Source organism: Chenopodium quinoa, unplaced genomic scaffold (assembly GCF_001683475.1).
Source record: "Chenopodium quinoa cultivar QQ74 unplaced genomic scaffold, ASM168347v1, whole genome shotgun sequence".
Taxonomy (NCBI): domain Eukaryota; kingdom Viridiplantae; phylum Streptophyta; class Magnoliopsida; order Caryophyllales; family Amaranthaceae; genus Chenopodium; species Chenopodium quinoa.
In genome coordinates, this window is record NW_018742204.1 from 19745265 (window position 1) to 19768949 (window position 23685).

Here is a 23685-nt window from a genome sequence, read left to right on the forward strand (position 1 = left end):
TGTGAATTGTGATGGGGTTTAAGAGCACAGTGACATTGGTCACTGACTCACTGATAAGTCATGCGACTAGTGGTCTTGTAGGCCGATGTCCCGTATTCTTATTGGTTTTTCGTTTAGGTCCTGTTTGGTTTGATATGGAAAATCAGATAGGGTCTAAACTCGTTTGAAATATTAATAGTCAAGTGTGTAAAATATTGCAATTATTATTAATTAGAGGGAGTATTTCAAGTTTGAAAATGATAAATAAAAAATAAATTAAAAAGAAAAAAACACTTAAGATGTTTACAAAGCTCGTTGGTTAGAGGTCTAAGACCATCTCCATTTGTGAGACTCAACTTTGAGTATTGAAATATAAAATGAGTTGTTTTTTTTTACCTTCAATGGCGATACTCAACCCACTTCTCAATTTAGCAACTCATGTAAAGTCTTAATTTCCCAATGCTGAGCCGCGAGACAGTTAAACCGATTTCAAACCGACCCGATTTAATACCGAACCGATTTCAAACCGAACCGAATCCGAACTGTCAAACCGTTTTGACAGTACTATCTCTCACACATATGCTTAATCAAAGAAGACCTAATTCTCTTTTCCCGAAAAAAAACAAAAAAAAAACAAAAAAACTAATACTCTCATAGGGATTAAATTTAACTTAATCTTTTAATTAATTTGAGTACTTTGATTCTTTGTGTATGCACAAGCATATGTTTGTCACTTAATGATCACTTGAGAATATGGCAAAAAAAAATCCACCAAATGGAATTTGCAACAATATGAGGCATTGAGGCCACCATGTAGAATTTTCCAAAATGATTTTGATACTAATTGAATATGGTTACATTGTTCAACTAATCAATGGAAGTTGGAACCTTTGAAAATACAAAATTCAAGGGCTATAAAAACCATTGAAGCAAAAATTTGTCATGCTCCACAGAATTTGATGGCTGGAAAATCACTATGCATCTACACTCGTATGCAAATCTTCAATGGGAACCAAACAGAGAACATCTGCCAATCATTCACCAACGCCATCAGCACGCTCACCAGGTAACACGAGATCTTAGCTCGATGACTTGTGGAAGGCTACACTGCCAGCAGATGCTTGATTTGCTGCACGGTTGCTGCCAAAATTCTTACGATTTGATTCTTGTGCTATTCTGGAGCCAAACTGAAGCAGCACAGAAAGATATTAGTTCATCTACCACTCTACCAGTGCTGAAATTACATTAGTTCCACCTTTGAAACTAGGTAGTTTATGCAGTCTGTGGTATACTTGCATTACCTGAATAGCTCGTTTTGGCTGAACTGCTGCTTCATGTAAACCAAGCAATCTAGCAACCTTAACACGGAGAAAAAAGATGGTTTAGTAGGATAATACTTAGATTCAACTAGATTGTGAAAGGCTACACCATGTTAACAACTCAACAAAACATGAAAAGTCCAAGCAATTGGACTACTAATTGATACAAAAAAGCATATTAATAGACAGCACTAGGGATTCAGTTCAGCATAAAAAAGGCATGCACCTCTCTCAAAATTTTTTTATCACCCTTGCCACTTGGCTGATTGAGGTTCGCGATCTCCCATAGTGGAAAGTCAAGCAAAATCCTTATGACGTCCTCATCCAAGAACGGAAATCTTGCCTGAGGAGAATAGAAAAGAAAATGCTGGTTGATAGTTATCAAACGACAATTATTTCACGTGAAAACTGAGAAGTTGGAACTCGGAAGCAGACTAGCATTACCTCTTTTCCATTGTCAGCAATACATCTATCATCTCTCCCAAGATTTCTTTTCCAGATTCTCTGCATGTCCAACTTCATTTCTTCATGTAGGCCAAGCCAACTGATCATAGCATAAAATTAAGTAATACAACAATAAGACAACTGGAAAAGAAAGGAAAAGCATAGAGTCTGCTTCTCTAATTCACGTACTTAAGGAAGAGGAAGGAGATAGGAGATGAAGAGATCTAGATTCTAGATTTTAACTTGTTTTATTTTCAAACTAAAAATACTTGGGGACAATAAACCATAAGTAGAGGAGCCATTGCACTTTACTTGCTTTTACAAAATTGAGGAGACTTATGCAGATGTTCAAAATTAGAAGCCAATAGAGCATCATTTTTTCCACTCTTGTGTTTCTTACTTATTACTCCTCCAATTAATCAGATCACTGAAAGAAAATGCCAGAAAATATTTGCACCACTCCTAATACGAGGGTATTTTCTTGGTAGCAAGGGGGGGGGGGTTGCTAATAAGAGTAAGAGACATACACATGAAAAGACGGGAAATAAGACTACCTGCTATTTCTGTATTTTGTTCTATGCCTACCATATCCAGCACATTGCTCATCAGCACCAGAACCAACTAGTAATATTCTTGCTTCAGACTTGTATCTGAAGCGCTGATAGCCTTCATGCGGAGCAGAAGTATCTAGTTCATGCACCCAACCATCACCACCAGAAGCCAACCATAGTGCTATACCAATATTCAGGTCCTGATCATTAACCCAGACAGGGGGTTAAAAAAAAGGTAATTAATAAAGTTAATGAAATTAATTAAATTTACGTACAAAAAAAGACAAGACACTTGCACCACATAAAATAATGGTCCAGCTCCAGCATATAAACAAATAAGGCTTTCATCCATATAATAGTAGACTAGAAAATTCTAAAGAAGCCAGCAAGGTGCGTTTTATTTACCTAACTTTCACTAATCTGAACTTATCCAAACTTTTAGTATACTATATGAACTTATCATAACTTATTATAGATGTAAATTGAAATTAGGCAACCCTTATCAGAACTTAATTTTCCTAAACTTATATTATCTAAACTTATTTGTCGAAAAATAAATGAAAATTAGGTGAACAGAATAGGACCTAAATACATAAATTGTAGACTCAGAACAAAAATAGTCTTTAAAAGTTCTATATATAGATAAAACTGATAAAAATAGAGTACCATGTAAGTTTTTGCAGGGTTGATTAGAGCCATAACTTGCTTCATCTCCATGGTTAGATTTGAGAGATCGGCATCAATCTCCACAAGTCTCCACCTGTGTTCTCCAAACAATTGAATATTACGAACATTTCTCGCAAAGTAAATGTAGGAAAGTTAAATACAATTACCAATATTGTAAAGAGAGAAGAATCAAGTAACCAATGGACTCAAACAATCAATTATGTGGGCAATGTGGCTTTATTTGACGTCAATGGAATGTACATCTTAAATGAATGATCATGCAAATAAACTCAATTATTCTGCTAATCTTACAAGATGACCCAAACCATCAGAATTAACAGGAATAATACCCCTTTAATGATTTGTACAGAGTAATAAAATTTACAGTGGATCCTAGTAGAAGAATCTACCTTGAGAATGGCTGATGTAGCTTTTATATGGTTTCTACGGAACAAACATACGCGAACACCATTATGTTATTTGATAATGATCATATCCCAAGGTAGGGAAATAAAAAAGGCCAAGTATTAATATCATAATGCTCAAAACCTTATTTTATAAATAAAACAAAAACATGATGTGATTATATAATTCTGTCAAACAAAATAAATTTGCCATGTCAGCTGTTCTACAACGAAGATTTTCAAGCCAAGGACCTTCATCTTACTTTTCTTTGTTGCTATTAATCTACTTATAAATGTGCATTCAACTTTGTGACTGTTACTTTTTGAAAAAGGTACAAGAAGAGAGTTAGCAGATCCTAATCTGTCAACACAAGTGAAAGAATAATGTAATAGACTAGGATTTTCAGGTTATAAGTTCTATTGAACAAGAAATGTAAAGATAAAAGCTTGAGTCTTTGATTGATAATGGCAGAAATTTGGATACCAAAAGTGATAGGTTAATAGCTTTAGGCTATTAATCTCTTGATAACTTTAACCAATCACTCTCTTAGTAACTTGAGGTTACCATTCTCTCAACATATTTCCTCACAATTCACATAATGTCCTACTGCCTTCACTACTAGTCTACTACACTTTATATACTAAAGCCACATTACAAAACATTAACCTAATATTAATTGTTCTTGTCCTCTACTGCTTGCATTCCACATTACAAAACATTAACCAAGAACATTTATATAGAATGAAGATAGTAGGATGCAAGTCCTACTACCACAAACAATACAGAGAAAGCCAAAAGGATTGTGATGGAAATAATTTCTACAATCTACATACAATGAATTGTGGTCTTCTCTCCCTTTTGTTTAAAGGCCCAGGGTCTTGCTAGGTAAAATGAATAGTGTCTACTGCTTTAAAAAACTAAGTGCAATCGCTGCAGAGAGCAGTCTCAGAATACTCCATTTATATATCCCCTCTCAGCCCTCCAACTCACCTTGCCTGGTTCCAAGAAGGTAATTATTCAAACTTTTTCAATTTAATTTCATTGCAGATAAGAGTTTGTTACAATACGAAGCAGCTACTAGATAAAACAATGCATTCTAGAGAAGCTAAATAGGAAAAAGAAAAAAAAAAAAAAAAAAAAAAGAAAGAAAAAAAAAAAGGGATGGTATCTTCTTTTCCTATCAGGCTATCATTATACCTTCTCAAAGGTGCAATTCTTTCCAGTTCTTTCAGTCCTGCTCTAGAAGTAATTCGATCAGGAGCTGCTTCGCCATTGAAGCTGACATTTAGCAAATCAATGTCATCTGCCATCAAAGCACTAGATAATCAATCAGACATCCAAACTAAAATCCACAAATCATAATTACAATAAAGACATTGTAGTTTAATGACGCCTCCTAAGATAGACTAGCCACTTACATCCGGCATCTAAGCATTCATGCAGTATTGCAGCCAGTATCATGGAATCTAACCCTCCTGAAAATAGAATAGCCACAGGAACAGAGTTCTCTCGTCCATCATGCAAAGCTTCCTGCTGATTAAAATTTAATAAAAAAAAGAGCTAGAGTTAAACACTGCTGCCTTCAAAAGTTAAAAAAAAAATAACTAAGTAAAAAATTAAATAAAAAGAAAAATAATGCTGCACCATAAAAGTAAAAGCCGTCATCTCTGCAAGTACGTACTGCATACCAAAGTATTTTAGTTCATTTGCGACCAACTTCCTTCATCGTAGCTATCTAAATACTCCCTACATTTGACTGTGATTTCCCTCCTCTTTGTTTGACAACTTTCAACAATTCTAATTATCAATTAACTTACATCCATGATTTATTCCTCTGATAGTGGTTATGAGCTACTGATATTATTTCAAATGTATAAATCCACTTTTCTTATTCATTTTAAAAGACCAACTTGGACAACAAGTGTGAAACAGCATAAATATTCTTATTAGCTGGCTTGTCTGCAAAGCCATGACTGATAACAACCCACTTAAGGCATTAATGATCTAAGAGAAAACCAGCTACCGGTATTTCACTCGATACTCTGGAGCATATGTTCGATATGTAGTGGCTATACTATAATTTATTATCATCCAAATCTTCCTATCTGCCACAAATTACATCGACAGTGCCACAATTTATCCTTCCTAAAGAGCCCTGCGGTTCATAATCCTCAGAGCCTGGTCTCTTAACAAAAACAATTTGCATATTAGAGAGCACAAAAAATGAGAAATTGGCAAGAATAGTTACATGAAATATGGAATCTGATCATTTCCAGTTTTGTAATTGTTCATCTAGCTATCTTTTTAACTTCCCAATTACATGGAAAACAATGCAATTGTGTATGAAGGAAACATAAATGTCCCAAGTGGCACACATAGCTGAATTGCCAGAAACCAAACATCAAGAACCGTCTAATGATACAACCAAAGCATCAGAAAATTTAGGTAAAACTCAGTGCATGTAAATGTTCTAGATTTCAAACTTCAAAGTGAATTCAATCCTTCTTGATCTATGATGTCCAAAGTCCAAACAATTGTATCTAGTTAGAAGCCAAACATAAGGGCCTCATTAACTTTCAAGTTTCAACAGCTAGATAGAATTGAATGAAACATTCATAAGTATAAACCGCGATGCAAATTATAGTGCCTTTCCACAACCATGAAAAAGTCCAGCAGATCCTAGGAAGATGTGACACTATGGGAAACTGAATACAAAAGCATGGCCAAAGAACTCAGATCATGTAGGTCAAACCTTAATTTTGAAAGAGGATATTATTAAATACTTGATCAGAATGCCATTTTAGAGAACAGTAATTAGATATTCAAAGCCTGAAAATGTGTCAGATAGTCCATGATTGCCTAAGTTCCTTTTTTAAGCTATCTCAAATTTATTGTTTACTACAAGTACTACGTATAACTTGCGGTAGGAGTATTTCTTACTCTTAGATAACTGTTCTAGAGACATTCCGAATTGTGTTAAGTCAAAGATAAGTATATAACTCATTGTGGGAAAGTAGTATATTTCTGACATTATTTAAAGTGGACAAAAGAGCTTGCTCGTGATAATTTATTTATTATTTGGCAACAGGATGAGTGAACAGGGATTGTCACCAGAATGGCCACTAAGAACGAATGAGCAAAAATTCCACCACAACTTCAAAGTAAAACATCTATATTGCATCAGCAAAATATGCCACTTTTCAAATGATTATTGTCTACTAATAACTGAAAATTTTATGTTCTGATTAAAGTCACCTAGCCACATAACTACATGAGTACTACAAACAGAAACATCTGCAAGGTACATTCATAGCACGTCAAGAGCAGAAGATTTCACAAATAAGTAAATAGACAATGTCAAAGAGAAATTTCTTTAAGGCAAAGAACTAGAAATCTAACAGTTTAGCACCTTATAAATTGTATTTTGGGTAGAACGTCGTGTGATGGATTTTCTCAGGGCAGCCAAGACCCTGTCAGCTGGTGAAATAGATGAAGAGTGCAATGTTCCTGTAGTTATCCACAAACAGTATAAAGAGACAACAACGTTAAGAGTCAGTATCTAAACAACACCACAAAAAATCAAGCAAGAAAAGAACAAAATTAAATTGTTTTAGTTTTAATGTCATTTATCAGTTTTCACAGGCAAGATTGAACACTTTGTCCTGAAATCCAAATACTAATTACATACCATTGCAAGATGCTGAATGGATGTCTGAGTTCCCTAAAAGTGACGAGCAATTGGAAGAATTAAACTCCATAAGCTTAGGTTCAATCAGCTTTCTTTCCCACTTGATCAGATCTTTTAGCATATAGTTCATCCATTCATGTTTTCTGATTTTTCCAGCTAGACAGGCACCAGCTTCTGTTGCATCAACAGCAATACTGTACACCCCACAGGGAAGCTCTTCCCAGTATGTAATGTTACTAGCTCTACCTTCAACTTCAGAATCTAGAAAATGGATTATATCAGCATAGTGCAGCACAAGTGGAGATGCAGAGGATAAAAGAGCTACTCAGCAGAATCAACCAAATGCCACATGTGAAAAACAACTAGTATGGAATGCATTATTAAGGAGTAGAAATTATGTAGATTGATGTACTAAACAGCCTACAGGAGGGGCATTATGGGTAGTCTAATATCATTCTGTTAATAGTCATCAGATTTAGTATAGATAAGGGAAAGAAGCCATAGGGAAAAGGCATGCTGAATATTGCTAAAAAGTGGAGAGCTCCAAACTCTCGAATGCTGGTTAGAAAGAGAACAAGCCTCTCGAAAGCTTCTACTATCTTTCTTATATACAAATTTTAATGCAAACTTCATCTTCTTCTTCCTCTGAATTTCTTCTTAATTTTTCCAGTTCAAAGCTTAATTAGTCAAAATAATCATTTTTCATCTCTTTGGAACCATCCGTGTATGCCAGTTCATTACAGTTGATCAATAAGATACAATCCAAATGACAGACAAATTGGAAAACTTAGATTTAAGGCCCTCATATACAGTAGATAATCATTCATAGAATAGACTCCTACAATCTCTTTTGAGTATCTGGTGATAGTATCTTAACAATCCTATTGGTAAAATAATCATTTTCCTTTTAATTTAAAAATCCCATGAATCCTGGAGCATTTTACGCCCCTTTTCTTCCTTTAAATATTAAAGAAATTATCAAACCATTGGAACGTTGGTTGTCCTAATAAATCCCTGTGACTAAAGCATAAAATGGCTCCATCAAATTATCTTCTGACATAACATAAGATGGATCATCAAACAATTCATCAATAGCATATTAGATGAATTCAGAGGACAACGATTACATGGATTGAAGTGGATTTGAATTCAGATACACGTGAATTTTAATGACATTCAAGAAACAGAAAAGGATTAAAAAGTAATTACACATCTGTGCTCAACTTGTAAAGATATAAATAGGTTTTTAATTAGATTTAACACAAGGTCACATAGGATATTAAAATTAATGGCATTTTTTATACTCCACATCTTGGACATAAATTGCACCCTCAATCCAGACAACAGTAGTTATGCTGTTATGCAGACACCACTCAAAATTGAAGATCTACTTCTAGAAGGAAAAATAATCCATAAACAGCACAGCTATTACAATCTGTGCTTAAAGCAATCCTAATCAAGTGGTAATGTCGTAATGTCTTCCAAGGAGGTAACAGAAAAGAGAATCAAGAAGCAACATTACCAGGCTCCTGGGAAGTACATGCTGGTGATACAGAAGATAGAACAAGCCGAGAATCTTCTGAAGTGGGCCAATGAACAAGAAGACTCCTCCTCCCTAATGCATCCCTGCCAAACCACAAAGTCCTGGAGGCAGCCTAAGACCGATGGGCATGATTCAAAAATGAAAAATTTAAAAAGGGAAAAAGCAGCATGACTCCAGGAAACTGCCAAAAGGAACTTACCAGTCCAAGAGGATACCTGCCAATATATTGCGGCCCATGGCCCCTTAATAGATGAAAGAAGTTCGGGGATTGGTTTTCCGCTACAGCTGCTCACATTTTCATGGGATTGGCAACAGCAACAGTCTTCCAAAGACTGCAAAAGGACATTAGTATCGTTGCTGTCACAGCTCACATAAAGCCCATCATATATTTCACCTTCAAAATGGATACACGCATAAGTCAGAACACACATATTCATTGCATATAATAGGAAATGAAAGCAATTCATCTTTCAATTGAAATAGAACAAAGCTTTGCACTTTGAGTTTACAGAATGCAAGCATCTTATCGCTATACTCCCTAACCAAAAGATGAATTTACCAAATTATAAGCATATAATTATGTAATTGATTTTTTCTATCAAAATCAATATAGAAAACTCAGAACACTGCTGCAAGACCACTTATTTTGCCATCGAGGACAACAAAAGAAGCACATAAAGGTCAGTGGACAAGAGAAGGGTACAAGCAAGTTTGAAAAAGAATATAAAAGGAAAACGTCTTCACTATCTCATCCAAAATTTAATAGTTCATCCTCAGTAAAATTGATGAAAGGCAATAATAATTGACAAACTCAATCTTATCATCAAAATGACTTAAGAGTTTAGACCTACAAGACATATGGCAAGACTTGAAATTTTCAAATAAGCTACCCACCAAACATCAATATCTACTCAATATTAGTTTAGACAAGTGAACAACCATGATTGTGTTTGCTTAATCATTGATGTTCACTCGTCTACACTAATAAAGATTTTGTCTATCATTGCTCGAGCCCTTTAATCTACAACAACAATACATAAAGTTGAAATTACCATTATATATGAGGACATTCCCAGTTGCACTGACTAACGGCTGCACAACTGGCTTTGTTCCCCTCAACTGTAATACAGCACCAACAAAGCACATCTCTGCAACAGACTGCTGCATTCCACTCCCACTGTCTCCATCAGAAAAGGGTTTACAATCACGCATAGCACGCAAACAAGAGATTTCCCTTTCAGTTTCCTTGTCCCTGGCAACATAAGAATGTACTTCTGCATCCTTCACTTCAAGGATAACCTTTTTGGTCCCCAAACTATCAGGACCTCGTCTCCGTAAACCGGCTTTCAAGTCATCAATTGCAAATGTATACTGCATCCAGTACAGCAAGTAGTCCTCCCATTAGTACAATATTTTTCCACATAACCAATAAGGGCAGCAATCTACCATACGGTTCATTCATATAGCATTACCATAAACAAAATATGCCCCGCCCCAACCCCGGCCCATGATCACCACTACTCGATCAACAAAATACTTATTCCACCAAACACCATACTAAATTCACAATTAAAACCCCAATTCGATATCTTTTCATATAACTAATATAAGGGCAGCAATCTACCATACTGTTCATTCATACAGCATTATCATTATCAAATTGTGCCCCGCCCCAACCCGGCCCATGATCACCTCTACTCAATCAACAAACTACATATTCCCTCAAACACCATACTAAATTCACAACTAAAACCCCAATTCAGCAAATATGTCGAGAACAACAAGAAATAATAATATTTTGAACAGCAACAACAAGTCAACAACCCCATCAAATTTCCTTAACTAAATGGGTTTTTTCTATGATATGCAGAATTATTAGTGCAAATTGAAGCATAAACAATTCAGTTCAAAACTACCCACCAAAAAAATATAAGAAAGAAAGGGAGTAGAAATAACTTAACTTGTTCAAAAGTAGCATCTGAAGATGATTGTTGAATGGTATTAATGGAGGATAAATCAAAGCAAATGCCATCTACTATCAATGAAATTCCACACATTTTCTCTTCCTTTCTCCTCTCTCTCCTCTTCCACCTTCTCCTTTCTACTTGCCTTGCTAAACGCAGTGAGCTAAAAACACGCTATTTTACAAAAAAATGTAATAATGGTAAATTGGTAATTATATAATATATTTGAAGAAAAACTGTTAACAAATGCCTCCATAGCATAGTGGTAGTGCGTTCGCTTCGTAAGCGAGAGGTCGCGAGTTCGATCCTCGCTGGGGGCTCTGTTTTTCGGATTGAATACGGATTAGAAATTTTTTTCGAAATTTTCAACAACCCAATAAAAAAAACCCATCGACATTTTTTTGTTATTGACACTAACTAGTAAAGCGTTTTGTTCTATAACGAAAATAGCAAAGCGTATTCTTCTATAATGAAGATAGTGATCATACTTACAAGTATTTTATGCATTTAAACATAGTGAGTTGAGACTTAGAGAATAAAGAATACACGAAACTTTCTCCACGTAATTTAAAAAAAAAAATTTACAAGTATTTTATGCATTTAAGCATAGTGAGTTGAGGCTTAAATGCTAAAGAATACACGAAAATTCCTCTATGTAATTCAAAATAAATTATAAATCTTTTTTTTCATTTAAATAAATTTCATATTTTTTTTCCACCGACTAAATAAATTGAAAACGCGCTTTTTAAAGCAAAATTGTTTTTGATATGTTATTTTGGAATTCTCTCTAGTATATTTTGGAAAAAAAAAAACACCATGGTTTTCTTCCTCTTCTGTTGAATATAATCAATGACTTGTTTTATCTCGCTATAAGACATGACCATCTTATGAAGTGTAATGCGATGTTTCACGAGCATATAAACCCTATTGAGGTTAATTGTTACTTTGTTTAAGATGAGATCAAATTAGACAACATTGTTACCCTTACATCTATCATTAAATGGCTAGTCAATTAATGAACATTCTACCAAGATTCACTAAAAAATCGCAATTCTTAACACACTCACAAGCAGCGCATTCAGGAATCTAGAGGTGATCAACAATGGTCCAACTCACCCCAATCCAAAATGTACGAGTTGAACACGCGTAAAACACAACTTAGCTCAACATCTAAGTCCAACCCAAGTAAAATCTAATTTGGCCCGATAAATCCGACACTATACATATTTGAAAACACAATTTTTATACCCAGGCTCAACCCGACCCAAATTTTTTTGTATTCACCACCTCTCCTCGAACCCGAGGGTAGGGTAGTATCAAGATTGGTACGACGAGTAGGAGTAATATCTTTTGCACTTGGTATAAAAAATTTCCTTGTTAAACTTAGTTTCTAAAATTAAGTGAGGCTTTAACCTAGTAGCTCTTGCATATATATATCGAGCAGCCTCGTCTCGTGACAAGTCGCTTGGCAATACACTCCGAAAATACGGAAACAACGTTTTCTCGTCGCTTCATTGTGTTCTTGAATCTACCATTCTACTCTGAATTTCTCAGCAGCTTCTTCAGGTTTGATTTATACTTTTTATTAATCGAACATCAATTTCTCAATCTTGGGTTCTAATTCAATTTGATTATTGAACTGTTGTTTGTAATTTTGATTTTTTTTTTTTTTTCTATTCAAATCTTTAAGCGAGAAGAATTTGATTTGATAATTGAGTCAAATTTGGTTGTTAATGTGATGTAAAACCCTAATTTGTTGATGTTAGGACGGAACCATGATAATGATCTTGGTTTAGACTTTAGAGTTCGGCCTGATTGAATCTAGGGTTTAGTTGTAGTTCGTGTTCTTTAGTCCACAATGTAAGTAGATGATAGTTAACAAATCTGTGTCGGTGTTGCTTATTGTATTGTTTGTAGATCTTGTGTTTTCTGTTTGAAATACATATTCAATTGGTGTGTACTTGAGTGCTAAAACCCTAATTATAGAGATATGATTTTGATTCATGAATATGATATTGGGTTTTGATTGACGATTCCGATACTGGGTTTTGTGTATGTAATGTATTGTTGTGATTGATTGTGTATATTTGATTGGATTTTTCAGAGATGGCTGCACAAACGGATGCCCCTTCCTCGGATTTCAGTGCTGAAACGGTGGGTAATGCCTTTGTCGGTCAGTTTTACAAAATTTTGCATCAGTCGCCGGAGCTTGTCTACCGGTTTTATCAAGATTCAAGCACAATGAGTCGACCAGGCCCCGATGGAACATTGGCGACTGTCACTGCCATGGAAGTAAGACTCTCTTATTATATCTTCTTGGATCAACCAGTTATCTGAAATGCATAAGTAATAGGTCTTGTAATGACTTTTATTGTATAATATTGATTGATAGATAAAATTCATTGAATTAATACTTATGATGTATAATCATCTAATGTGGTTTAGAAAACTAGAAATTCTGTTATTTTTGCACTTTTTTCTCCTTGACTTATTATATACTATATGGTTATAGTACTATCTTTGTGGCTTGGTTATTGTTCCATTAAAACTTAGGGGTGTTTGGGGGTATTTTGTTTTCGTTGGGCAATATGATCTAATGCAATTTATGTTATAGGGAATTAAGGGTCTTATCCTCTCCTTAGATTGCACCGATTACAAAGTAGAGATATTAACAGCTGACGCACAAGCTTCTTACATGAATGGAGTGATTGTATTAGTGACTGGATGTTTGACGGGAAAGGACAATGTGAGGAGGAACTTCACTGAGTCATTCTTTCTAGGTCCTCAAAACAAAGGTGGTTTTTTCGTACTCAATGATACTTTTAGGTTTATTGAAGAAGACAGCACGCCAGAGGTTAATTCAGTGGAAGAGAAGGATGTTGATAAAAGTGCACCAGCCTCTCCTGTGATTCCTGTTGAAGGTAAGCTTTTATTTCATCACTGTCATAATTTTCTTGCCTTTTTGCTTTTATGGAGAGGTTGTTTCTGGTTTCTGCAATGCTAATGTTGTGCTTCATTACAGACACTACCGAAACCTCAAACGCTACTGTAAATCATGCTCCAGTTACAGAGGATGTGGCAAAAACCAACATCTCCGAAGATGAACCTAAATTGACTGTCACTCAGAAGGCTGTTCCTCAGGCCTCTGTTGACTCTGGTCTTAAAGTCCAACCAGTGGCCGAGACTTTGTCTAATGGTCATGTGGATGCTCCTAAGAAGTCATATGCATCACTTGTAAGTTTTTGTTTCTATGTAATTATGTTGGGTCTTTATTAGTGATGATGATCACTTGTTAATTTTTTGAATTAATTCAGCTTAAAAATGGGAACGAGGGTGCAACTAAGGCACCTGTGCACAGACCTACTATTGCTGCTAAGGCTCCAACTTCAAAGGCACCACAGAAGAATGTAGCCCCCTCTCCTGCGGCACAACCAACTCGTCCTGCTGCTCCAGTGTCTGCAACTGTATCTGAATCTTCTGCTCCTAATGGAAGCAATGGTAATGCCACTGTCCAATCCGAAGGTACTACCGTTAAAGTGTCAATTATTTAAACTTTACTATGTTTTCCCATTTTTGTCTAATATTATAAAATAGAATAGTAATTAAGATATGATTAATCCTTAACTCTCCATGATTTAAATTTTCCTTGAATATTGTGCAGAAAAGGGGCATTCTGTATATATTGGAGATTTGCCTTTCGATGCAACTCCGACTCAAATTGAGCAGGAGTTCAAAAAATTTGGACGTATTAAACGCAATGGCATTCAAGTACGATCAAATAAGGTATGTAATTATGAAGGCGTATTTTCTTCCTTATAAGCACCTAATCACGATGTACTTTTAGCTATTTTAAGCACGTTATTGATGAAATCTCTTTCCTTCCGTGCTTCTGCTTGATACAGGGTTATTGTTTTGGATTTGTTGAGTACGAAGATGCCGCTGCGAAACAGAAGGCAATAGAAGTATATTCTCAACTCTGGACTCTGTTTGTCCTTGTTTCTTTTTGCACTGCCATTCTTTGCTTATAATTAAATAACTGTTCATGAACTAGCTGTTGGATATTAAAATTTCCAGCATTACTTACCAGCTTGTATAATGTATACCACTGCTGCTCTAATAGCTTCCCATGTTACGTCTTTTATTAAACCAAATACGTGGGTTTTTTCCTATTGCTTTTCCCCCTCTTTTGCTTATAAATAAATATCTTTTGGGGTATTTATGAATTAGCTAATGGATTACTTGGAATATTAAAATTTCCAGCATGAAATACACATACAGATCGGATACCTGCATGATTACTTGCCTGCTTGTTTACCCATGCAACCCCTGTATGTTACGCTTTTGTTTAAGCTTTTTTTCCCATTTGTTGGGAGAGAGAGAGAGGGGGGGGGGGTTGAGATACATGTACATAGTTTTTTTTTTTTTGGGGGGGGGGGCTGCCTTGTTTTCAGAAGTTTTAATGATCTCCTTCTAACTTATCTAAGTAATCTTCTCTACGGATAACCTTCCTAGAACAATTCAATTATGCAAGGCTTAATTAAATGAGCAAATGAACTTAGTTGGGTCTTTAGGCTGTAGTGCTGTTCCTTGTTCCATTTTCTTTATTTGATGCAAATCTATCTCTTTTTTTTAAAAAAATTATTATTTTATAAGAATATTCTAATCATTATGTGTGGATTCATGTACTTCTGCAGTTTCTGCTATTAGCAGCTGCAGAGATTCCTTGTTATGTATTGTCTATTTCTGATATGTTGATTTAATTTTTCAGTTGGGCTACATCAATATTGGTGGGAAAGAAGCTTTCATTGAAGAGAAAAAAACGAGTACTAAAGGTAAGCACATCTTGCTACATTTTTGTGTACTTTGATATGTAGTATACAATTTTTGCTGTTGGGGATTTTACCAAGTTAACAAAATTTGGTTGTTAATCTGATGTTCTATTGTTCTCTGTAGTTGTCAATGGTGTGAGCACGTATCCCTCTGGGCGAAATGGCTTCAGGAATGACGGTTTCAGGGGTCGTGGCAACTTTTCAAATGGTGGTCGTGGATATGTAAGAAGTGACAATGGCAGGCGCAATGGGGAAGTTCCTTCTCGAGGAAACCGTAATGGGGATGGATTTGTTTACCATAATGGTGGTGGAAGAGGCGGCCGCCAAGGGGCTGCACCAGCACCCAAGTAGGAGTGATTTTTGTACCATATCCCCTTTCGGTGTTGGTGATACATAGAGAGATTTTTGTAGTGAGTAGGACGAGTCTCCTCTTGATTCTCTTTCCTTCATTAGATCTACGTCATTTTCAAATAGGCAAAAGTTTCTCTGGAGTTTTAGAGGGAAAGCTAGAAAAATCAATTGTTATTACTAATATTTTTATCACTATTATTATAACATTATTTTTTCAGAGGATAGGTAGGCTCGTAGAAAACGTTGATGGGCAATTGTCTGAGTTTGGTCTTATGTGAATTGCTATATTATCAGCATTCTTGTTCGTATTTACGTAATCTGTATTATTTTTCTCTTAAGTTTGTTACTTGATTTATTGTGCTGCTTTGTAATTCTTAAGTTTAGGCTTTGTTAGGCAATACAATTATAATTACTCTGTTTCACTAAAATCGCAACAGAGTTTTAGAACAATATGTAGAGAGGAGATGCAATTTCACTTGCTATCATTAAAGGGTTACGAGCTTATGATCCATATAATAAAGCCCCTCTACTTATCTGTCGTAGCAACCCAGGCTACCACCATCCCCACCATCCGTGGCTACTTGAGCCAGTCACTAATCAGCCGTCGCCAACTATGTCACTCTCTTAGTAAGTGAACCACTAACACCACCACCAAAACCCCTGGGCATCAGCTGGTTCCACTGTCATATAAGTTTTTAACCTAACGACTACAATTATCATCAAGTGATCCAACTATCAATTACTAGTTTTGGTCTGGATGGTCATACACTCATACTCAAATTTGACAATTGAAGTCCAGATTTGGAGTTTTATTACTCATATAAAATCCACCATAACATTTGCTAACAGATTAGATCCCTATAAACTCAAAAATGGCCAATAAAATGAACTTATTACATTCATAACAAACACATAAAATATCAATTTTTGTGTAATTTATAATGTATTTGTATGTAACTTAAAATATAAATAGTCAAAATGAGTATGTGGCTTCGCTTGATGAAGTCTTAGTTATTTAGACTTATATGTTGAAACAACAATAAGTACAATAGATCAATAGCTAATATGATACCATGCCTCCAATTTCATATTTAGGAATTAGGAGCCTGGGAGGTGAGAGCCATACCATTAACATTAAGGCCCTATTCAATTTTTATTCTCTTATAGCATTAAAACTTAAAAGTTTAAAACTCTTATAAAAATTTAAAATGAAATAATGAATACTTAAAAAAAATTAAAAAAAAAAGGGAGAAATTGATAGTGGAAAAAAGAGTTAAAGCCAGTCATGCCTCATGCTTGCCTGCTTGGCATAGTGCATTGATAAGACTTACATTTCATAACCTTAAGAATTGTTCCAACTTCCAGTACATTCAGTAAATGTGTAATTTATTTAGTATCATCTCAACTAAGGGCTTGTTCTCTTCCGTTAAAATTCAATTCAGTTCAATTCACTTCAGTTCAGCTCAGCTCAGCTCAGTTCAGTTCAGCTCAGTTCAGTTCAGTTCAGCTCTTAATTTACGTCTAATGATATTGCTAATGATATAAACAATTTCATTCTTTTAAGCTTTTATTACAACGACGACGACGACGACAACAACAACAATAATAATAATAATATTAACAATAATAATAATAATAATATTAACAATAATAATAATAATAATAATAATAATCAATAAGTAATAAATAATAATAATAATAATAATAATAATAATCAATAAATAATAATAATAATAATAATAATAATAATAACAATAATAATTGAAATAATAATACTCATAATAATAATCAATAAATAATAATAATAATAATAATAATAATAATAATATGTACATTTGTATATACACATATGTATAGTAATAAATAATCAATAAATAATCAAAGATCACTAATCCATAGTTAAAAATCACTAATTAATAAATTCAGTTCAGTTCAGTTCAGCTCAGTTCAGTTCAGTTCAGTTCAATTCAGTCAATCGAAACAGGCCCTAAGGACTTGGGCTTCATATACTAGGCCTTCAAAAGATAGTGAGGTTGGACGAGCCCTTGTTAGACGAGCTATCAAAATTGACCATAATTGTCACAGCTCACAAGCTATCATACTCCATACCTTTTCTCAAAAGTTTTTATTTTATTTTATTTTTTTAATTTCTTCAAAATAAAAGTTTTACTTAAAAAGATAGTTTTTGAAAATGATCTTCATGCACAACCTTTATCTTATTTTCTCATGTCATGGCAGACTCATAATAATCTCATCCAATCGATTGAATTTTGTGCAGGAATTACTGCAATAAGTGATTACTCTCATATCAACCAAGTCCACGTTTATAGGGACGGAAAGAGTAATAACTAATAAGTGTTGTTTTAATTTCCCAACTAAATGATCAAAAAGTGTGTGAAGAGGACAAGTTGGAAGAAGTATACAAAAATGGTAAAAATGGGTGGAATAAGTGTGGGAAGGTGGAGTGTGCCACCTAAGACACTGACAATTGTCGCAATACACAAGTTGGAAATCAAAATAGAGATGTGTTATAACACGTGGCTTTTGTAAATGTCGGGAATCTTAATCTTCGTTTTCTTTAACTTATTGCTTATTTGCCTTGCTGTCGTTAATCCGAGGATTGGAGGACGGACCTACTCTAGAGTACTTCACCCACACAACGTTCTTAACAAATTTAAATACTTATAGTACATTTTTTTGTACTTTTATTGTTATTATTACCTATAAAAAAAATAGAACAACTAATTAACAAAGATTATCATCAAGAAAGAATTACTACTCCTAATTTTATTAAATGTTATAGTTTGACTAAACATGAATGTTGAGATATAAGTTTAATCATTAATTTATTTAATTATAGGTTAGTAAAATTATAAGAAAATTGATATTATGAAAGTATACATTATAAGGGTCTGTTCTCTTACGTTCAGTTCAGTTTAGTTCAGTTCTGCTCAGTTCGGTTCAGTTCATTTCCAAATTTCCTTCTCTTATAAAATTTTTATTTCCGTTTAGTTTAGTTCAGCTCAGCTCAGTTCAGCTCAGTTCAGTTCAGTTCAGTCAATGAGAACAGACCCTAAGTTTATAACGAATCCAACAATGTATTATAAAATTAGTGAAAAAAGTCATATTATAACACTATGGAGTAAACATTTTTCTCATCTCGATAAAAGATTTCAAATATAAAGATATTCCTCATTCTCTCATAGTGTTCAAGCCACCCAATCTCTTTCTAACCCTTGATTATTTACCACCTTAATTTAGAGATTTAGAATCCAACTCTACCTCTCAAGGTTGGGTGGCGGAGATATAAGACTGGTTACCTCACCTACACTTGCATGAATTTCAAGAATAATATGAGAAATATTGATTGTTGAGTTACATTGGCTCTGATACTATATTAGATGATGAGCAACTCTTTAATTAATTTTCTATCATTGATTGCGGTGTACTTGTTGATATATTGATTGATTTTTATATCAAAAAATTGTCATTTCACCATTTGGCTTAAGATCCAGAAGAGTTTTAAGTTAACTTTAATTAATGGCATGTTCACTTTAGCTGTCAGTTCAGTATTTTTCTTCTATCATAAAATATTCAATTCAGTTTAGTATTTCCTTCTATCATAAAATATTCAATTTAGTTCAGTGCAATTTAGTTCAGTTCAGTTGAGCTTCAGTTCTATTCAGTTCAGTTCAGTACAATTCAGCTCAGTTCAGCAAATGTGAACAAGCCCTAAACACACCATGTCATTGTCAAGGTACATAGAGAATCCACGTGATATACTTTTACATAGAGAGAGTAAAAGTCAATTATGCTTTTTAAATGATAATACGTCGTGCACATATTATAGAGTAATATGATAATATATATATACATATATATATATGTATGTATGTATATATATGTATATATATACATACATATACATATATATGTATGTATGTATATATATAGGGGAAGACTCTTGTGAGAATTTTTCTTATGTGAGAATTTTTCATATGTGAGAACACTCTTTATGTTCTAAAAGTGTGTGAAGAGGACAAGTTGGAAGAAGTATACAAAAATGGTAAAAATGGGTGGAATAAGTGTGGGAAGGTGGAGTGTGCCACCTAAGACACTGACAATTGTCGCAATACACAAGATCCAAATTGTCGCAAAATTTTTACTCGTATGTTCTAAATTTTAAATCTGATGTTCTAAACTTTTCCTTAGGTGTTCTAAATTAAATTAAATGTTCTAATTTAGTAATCACATGTTCTAAACCATAAATTAGTTAAGTTTGATGTCATAAATTTTAAATAAATTGTTCCAAAATTTTAACTTATATGTTCTAAATTTTAAAACGTGTGTTCTAAGATTTTTAATTATATGTTCTAGATTTGAAAACGTATGTTCTATTTTTTTTTACACGTATGTTCTAAATTCTTTACTCACACTTTCTATATTCTATATCAGTTTGTTCTAAATTTTTATTCACATGTTCATAATCTTAAGTCAGATGTTCTAAATTTTACTCATATGTTTAAAATTTCATAAAGCAAATTTTTAAAATTTTTAATCACTTGTTTTTATTCTAAAATCAGATGTTCTAAACATATTACTCACACAAATGTTCTAATTTATTACTCATATGTTCAGAATTTTAATTTGAGTCACATGTTCTAAATTTTAACTCGCATGTTCTAAAGTTTTACTCACATGTTCTAAATTTTAAATCAGTTCTCATATAAGTATGTGATTAGGGGATTTTGCTCCTACCAATCGGAATGCGCCACGTGGGCCAATCAGGTCCTGCCAAGTGTCCCCCATTTGGACCTCTCAGGGCTTGCCACGTGGCACACGCTTATTCGTCCACCCTGGACTTATTATGTCATGACACGTGGCATACTCCATGCCTAATGGAGAAGCCGGTCACCTAGGCCCAACTTCCGAGGGAAGCCCAATCAGCCCAAGGGTAACCTAAACTTAGATTGGCACGTTTCCCGAGGTTATAAATACCTCCCTTAATCCTCATTAAGGGAGATTACGCAGATTACACACATTAAACACTCTCACCTAGAGAGACCCAATCACTTTAATTTCCGCATTAATTACTCCTTAATCAAGTACTAACTTGACCGTCGGAGGCGGATCTCCAATCATCCGGAGCATCCGTTTGTTTTGCAGGTACAGGCGTCCGGTTCCAGTCTCGGAATTGTAACTCTCCCGCAGGACATCAGAAAACCCCGAAACATCTTGGCGCCGTCTGTGGGGAGAGTACTTCTGAGATGGCACCCACGTTTGTACCGGCTCCTGAAGAGAGACGTCCCCTGGACGATCCTCTAGTTCAGTCGGACCACGATACTGAGAATGAATTTGAAGTTGAAGCTCACACAGCTTCAGACGGGACCCTAAGGGCCCGACGTACCCGTCATACCGAAAGGAGGGAACGGGAACATCTTCAAACTGGAAGCGAGCCAGCAGGCGCACTGCCTGTTCGGCAGCAGTCGACTGATGGGTCTGCTCCCATCACAAGGAACGAACTCATGACCTTCATGAGGGACTTCAAGGGAGAAATTCAAGAGTTGATCAACAAGAAGCCGCCTGCTCTGGACAAGGAGCAGTCGGCTAAGAAACCCTTCACTTCACGGAAGAGGAAGCCAGTTCAAGGGCGAGAGGCGACCCCTCATCCTAAATCTAGGAAGTGGGAGCCACCTGCCCTTGATTTCACAAAATACCATTTTCCTACTCCAGGAAATAGGAAACCTGTTCGTCATATTCAGGCGGACGGGTCGAGGAAAACATACACAGACGCTCGGCTACTGCTAGAGCAGAAGAAGAGTGACCGATTGTCAGAGTCGGCCTCTACTTCAAACTTCCAAGACAATCTGCTAAATACCTCGATGAGGCATACTCAGTCGTATCATGAGGGTCAGTCAGGCGGCACCTCCCGTCAGTCCGGCTTTCATAGCGACCAGGCGGTACCAAACTTACCGTTTGTACCGCAACAATAGTATTTTTTACAGCCACCTCCATTTGGTGGACATGCAGCAAAAAATGTCCAACCTATGGACTGGCAGCTACGGTTGCTTAGACTTGGTGAACAGCCGTCGGCCTTCTCCAAGGAAATTATTGAAGCCGCTCAGCCGGCCAAAGTGAAAAATGTATTAGTAGGCGCCTATGACGGCATTACTAACCCAGAAGACCATCTGATGGCATTCACCAACGTGATGTACCTTCAAGGGTTGGATGATCCCACTTGGTGCAAGTGTTTCCCAGCGACTCTCAAAGGAATCGCACAACAATGGTTCGGCAACCTGCCGACTGGTTGTGTAAATAACTTCAAGACGCTTGCTTACTTATTCACCTCCAACTTCGCCACGAACATCCCTGCGAAGAAGACGACCCTTGATTTAGGAACAATTCAGCAAGGCGAGAAGGAGGGGCTTCGTTCTTACATCAGGCGGTTTAACCTGATGAGAATACAGATTCAAGGGTTACCGGATGAAGTAGCCTATACTGACTTTTTCAGAGGTCTCAAAGACGGGTCGACCTTCAAATTTGATTTGGTCCGAAAGAGGGTGGAGACTCTTCTAGAGGCCTTGATTGAAGCGGAAGCCTATATACAGGCGACTGATCTTTTTAGTACGGTAAAACAGTCAGACGGGAAAAGGTCCGACAGAAGCAGTCGTCAAACAAAGACGAGAAGAGAAAAGAGGTCTGGGCAACTGATTCCTCTAAACAGCCGTCCCAGAAGAAGAAAAAAGAATTCAAACCATACTCCCCAAAGTATGTGTTTAACAAGGATAGCCAATTTATCCTAAAGGAAATCAAGGGACGGATCTCAATTGAGAAGGCGGTCCCCATGAAGGGTTCTGCAAACAATCGGAACCAAGAAAAATTCTGTGATTATCATGAAGATGTTGGTCATCACACCAATGAATTCATCACTCTCATGCGGTATCTAGACCGCCTGGCTGAGCAAGGTGACCTTGGCACTTATGTCAAGAAATCTGCGGGGAACACTTCCTCGAAAAAGCAGTCGACCAAAAAGAATCAACAGGCCGACAGCTCCGATACAGATGATGCAGTCGTCTACACCATTGCAGGCGGCTTCTCAGGAGGCGGCCCCACTATTAGGGGCAACAAAGACAATATCAGACGGTTAGATGTAAATTCCGTTCACCAAGAACGGCCCTCCAAATATTCATTTCCTGAGATTTTCATCACTGAAGAAGATCTAGGAGGGGTAAGAGGGCCGCATGACGACCCTATCGTTATTGAATGTAAAGTGGCCAACCAGAGAGTTGGCCGAATCCTCATAGATACCGGAAGCTCCTCAGATCTCATCAGTAGCAAATGTCTGTCAAAACTAAAATATCAGACTGATTGCATACATCCGGCATCCCACCCTTTAGTAGGGTTTGGAGGAGGAGTCGTCCACCCAGTGGGACGAGTGGATTTACCCATCCGCCTGGGCGAAAAAGGAGAAGGACGACACATGGTAGTCCGGTTCCTGGTAGTAGAAGAACTCTCGGCCTACAACATGATTCTAGGACGACCAACCCTGAATAATTCCAAGGCTGTTATAATCACATCTCTTATGTTGCTCAAGTTTGAGAGGGATAATGGAACAGTCGGGTCCCTAAGGGGAGATCAGAGGATGTCCCGAGAGTGTTATCTCTCGGATGTCAAGCCCACTGTTATGGCCACTGGGTCGAGCGGTGGAAAAATAGACCTTGACAATGTCAAGGAGAGTGCGCCTGTTCAAGAAGCAGGCGGCAAGAAGAGAAAGGCATCCCAGACAGGGGCCGCAAGAAAAGACAGAAAATAGAAATCATTGGCAGAGGAGCGGTCGGATGAATTCCGCCCTCAGCCAGCTGGTGAGCATACGGACCTGATCTTAGATGACTCGCGTCCTGACAGAACAATCAAGGTTGGGACGACTGCTCTAAGGGACCTGGGTG

The 23685-nt window shown here is 36.1% G+C and overlaps 2 protein-coding genes and 1 non-coding gene across 5 annotated transcripts; 2 read left to right on the forward strand and 1 right to left on the reverse strand.

Annotated features, from left to right (window-relative positions):
• Positions 1-639: 639 nt before the first annotated feature.
• Positions 640-10704, reverse strand: LOC110721780 (asparagine synthetase domain-containing protein 1-like). Of its 2 annotated transcripts, none has more exons than XM_021900981.1 (14): positions 10557-10704; positions 9648-9966; positions 8811-8989; positions 8575-8707; positions 7053-7313; positions 6774-6871; positions 4783-4894; positions 4562-4667; positions 2960-3053; positions 2297-2493; positions 1743-1842; positions 1525-1641; positions 1281-1337; positions 640-1166 (listed from the first exon to the last, which is right to left on the reverse strand). In XM_021900981.1, the coding sequence occupies exons 1-14, from the start codon at positions 10650-10652 to the stop codon at positions 1059-1061; spliced, it is 1977 nt and encodes a 658-aa protein (XP_021756673.1). In that variant the 5' UTR covers positions 10653-10704; the 3' UTR covers positions 640-1058. The 2 variants fall into 2 exon arrangements, with proteins under 2 accessions (XP_021756673.1, XP_021756665.1); XM_021900973.1 differs by having other exon boundaries at positions 4783-4897.
• Positions 10705-10807: 103 nt separating this feature from the next.
• On the forward strand, positions 10808-10879 carry TRNAT-CGU. Its single transcript has one exon. It is a non-coding gene; the product is annotated as a tRNA-Thr (tRNA).
• A 1097-nt stretch (positions 10880-11976) lies between these two features.
• Positions 11977-16077, forward strand: LOC110721799 (ras GTPase-activating protein-binding protein 1-like). Of its 2 annotated transcripts, none has more exons than XM_021901006.1 (9): positions 11977-12125; positions 12664-12851; positions 13174-13480; positions 13582-13793; positions 13874-14057; positions 14221-14342; positions 14462-14521; positions 15328-15391; positions 15513-16077. In XM_021901006.1, the coding sequence occupies exons 2-9, from the start codon at positions 12666-12668 to the stop codon at positions 15737-15739; spliced, it is 1362 nt and encodes a 453-aa protein (XP_021756698.1). In that variant the 5' UTR covers positions 11977-12125; positions 12664-12665; the 3' UTR covers positions 15740-16077. The 2 variants fall into 2 exon arrangements, with proteins under 2 accessions (XP_021756698.1, XP_021756691.1); XM_021900999.1 differs by having other exon boundaries at positions 11979-12125; positions 13874-14081.
• The last annotated feature ends 7608 nt before the right edge of the window (positions 16078-23685 follow it).

What these genes read in the sequence shown, in the direction of transcription:
- LOC110721780 (XM_021900973.1), bottom strand. Translation starts at nt 10,652, where the DNA reads ATGTGTGGAATTTCATTGATAGTAGATGGCATTTGCTTTGATTTATCC. An exon ending in GGGCCGCAATATATTGGCAG is followed by an intron (nt 8,708 to 8,810) that starts GTATCCTCTTGG and finishes CATCGGTCTTAG; the next exon opens with GCTGCCTCCAGGACTTTGTG. An exon ending in ACCCTGCAAAAACTTACATG is followed by an intron (nt 2,494 to 2,959) that starts GTACTCTATTTT and finishes GTTAATGATCAG; the next exon opens with GACCTGAATATTGGTATAGC.
- LOC110721799 (XM_021900999.1), top strand. Translation starts at nt 12,666, where the DNA reads ATGGCTGCACAAACGGATGCCCCTTCCTCGGATTTCAGTGCTGAAACG. An exon ending in TCCTGTGATTCCTGTTGAAG is followed by an intron (nt 13,481 to 13,581) that starts GTAAGCTTTTAT and finishes GCTTCATTACAG; the next exon opens with ACACTACCGAAACCTCAAAC. An exon ending in GAAAAAAACGAGTACTAAAG is followed by an intron (nt 15,392 to 15,512) that starts GTAAGCACATCT and finishes TGTTCTCTGTAG; the next exon opens with TTGTCAATGGTGTGAGCACG.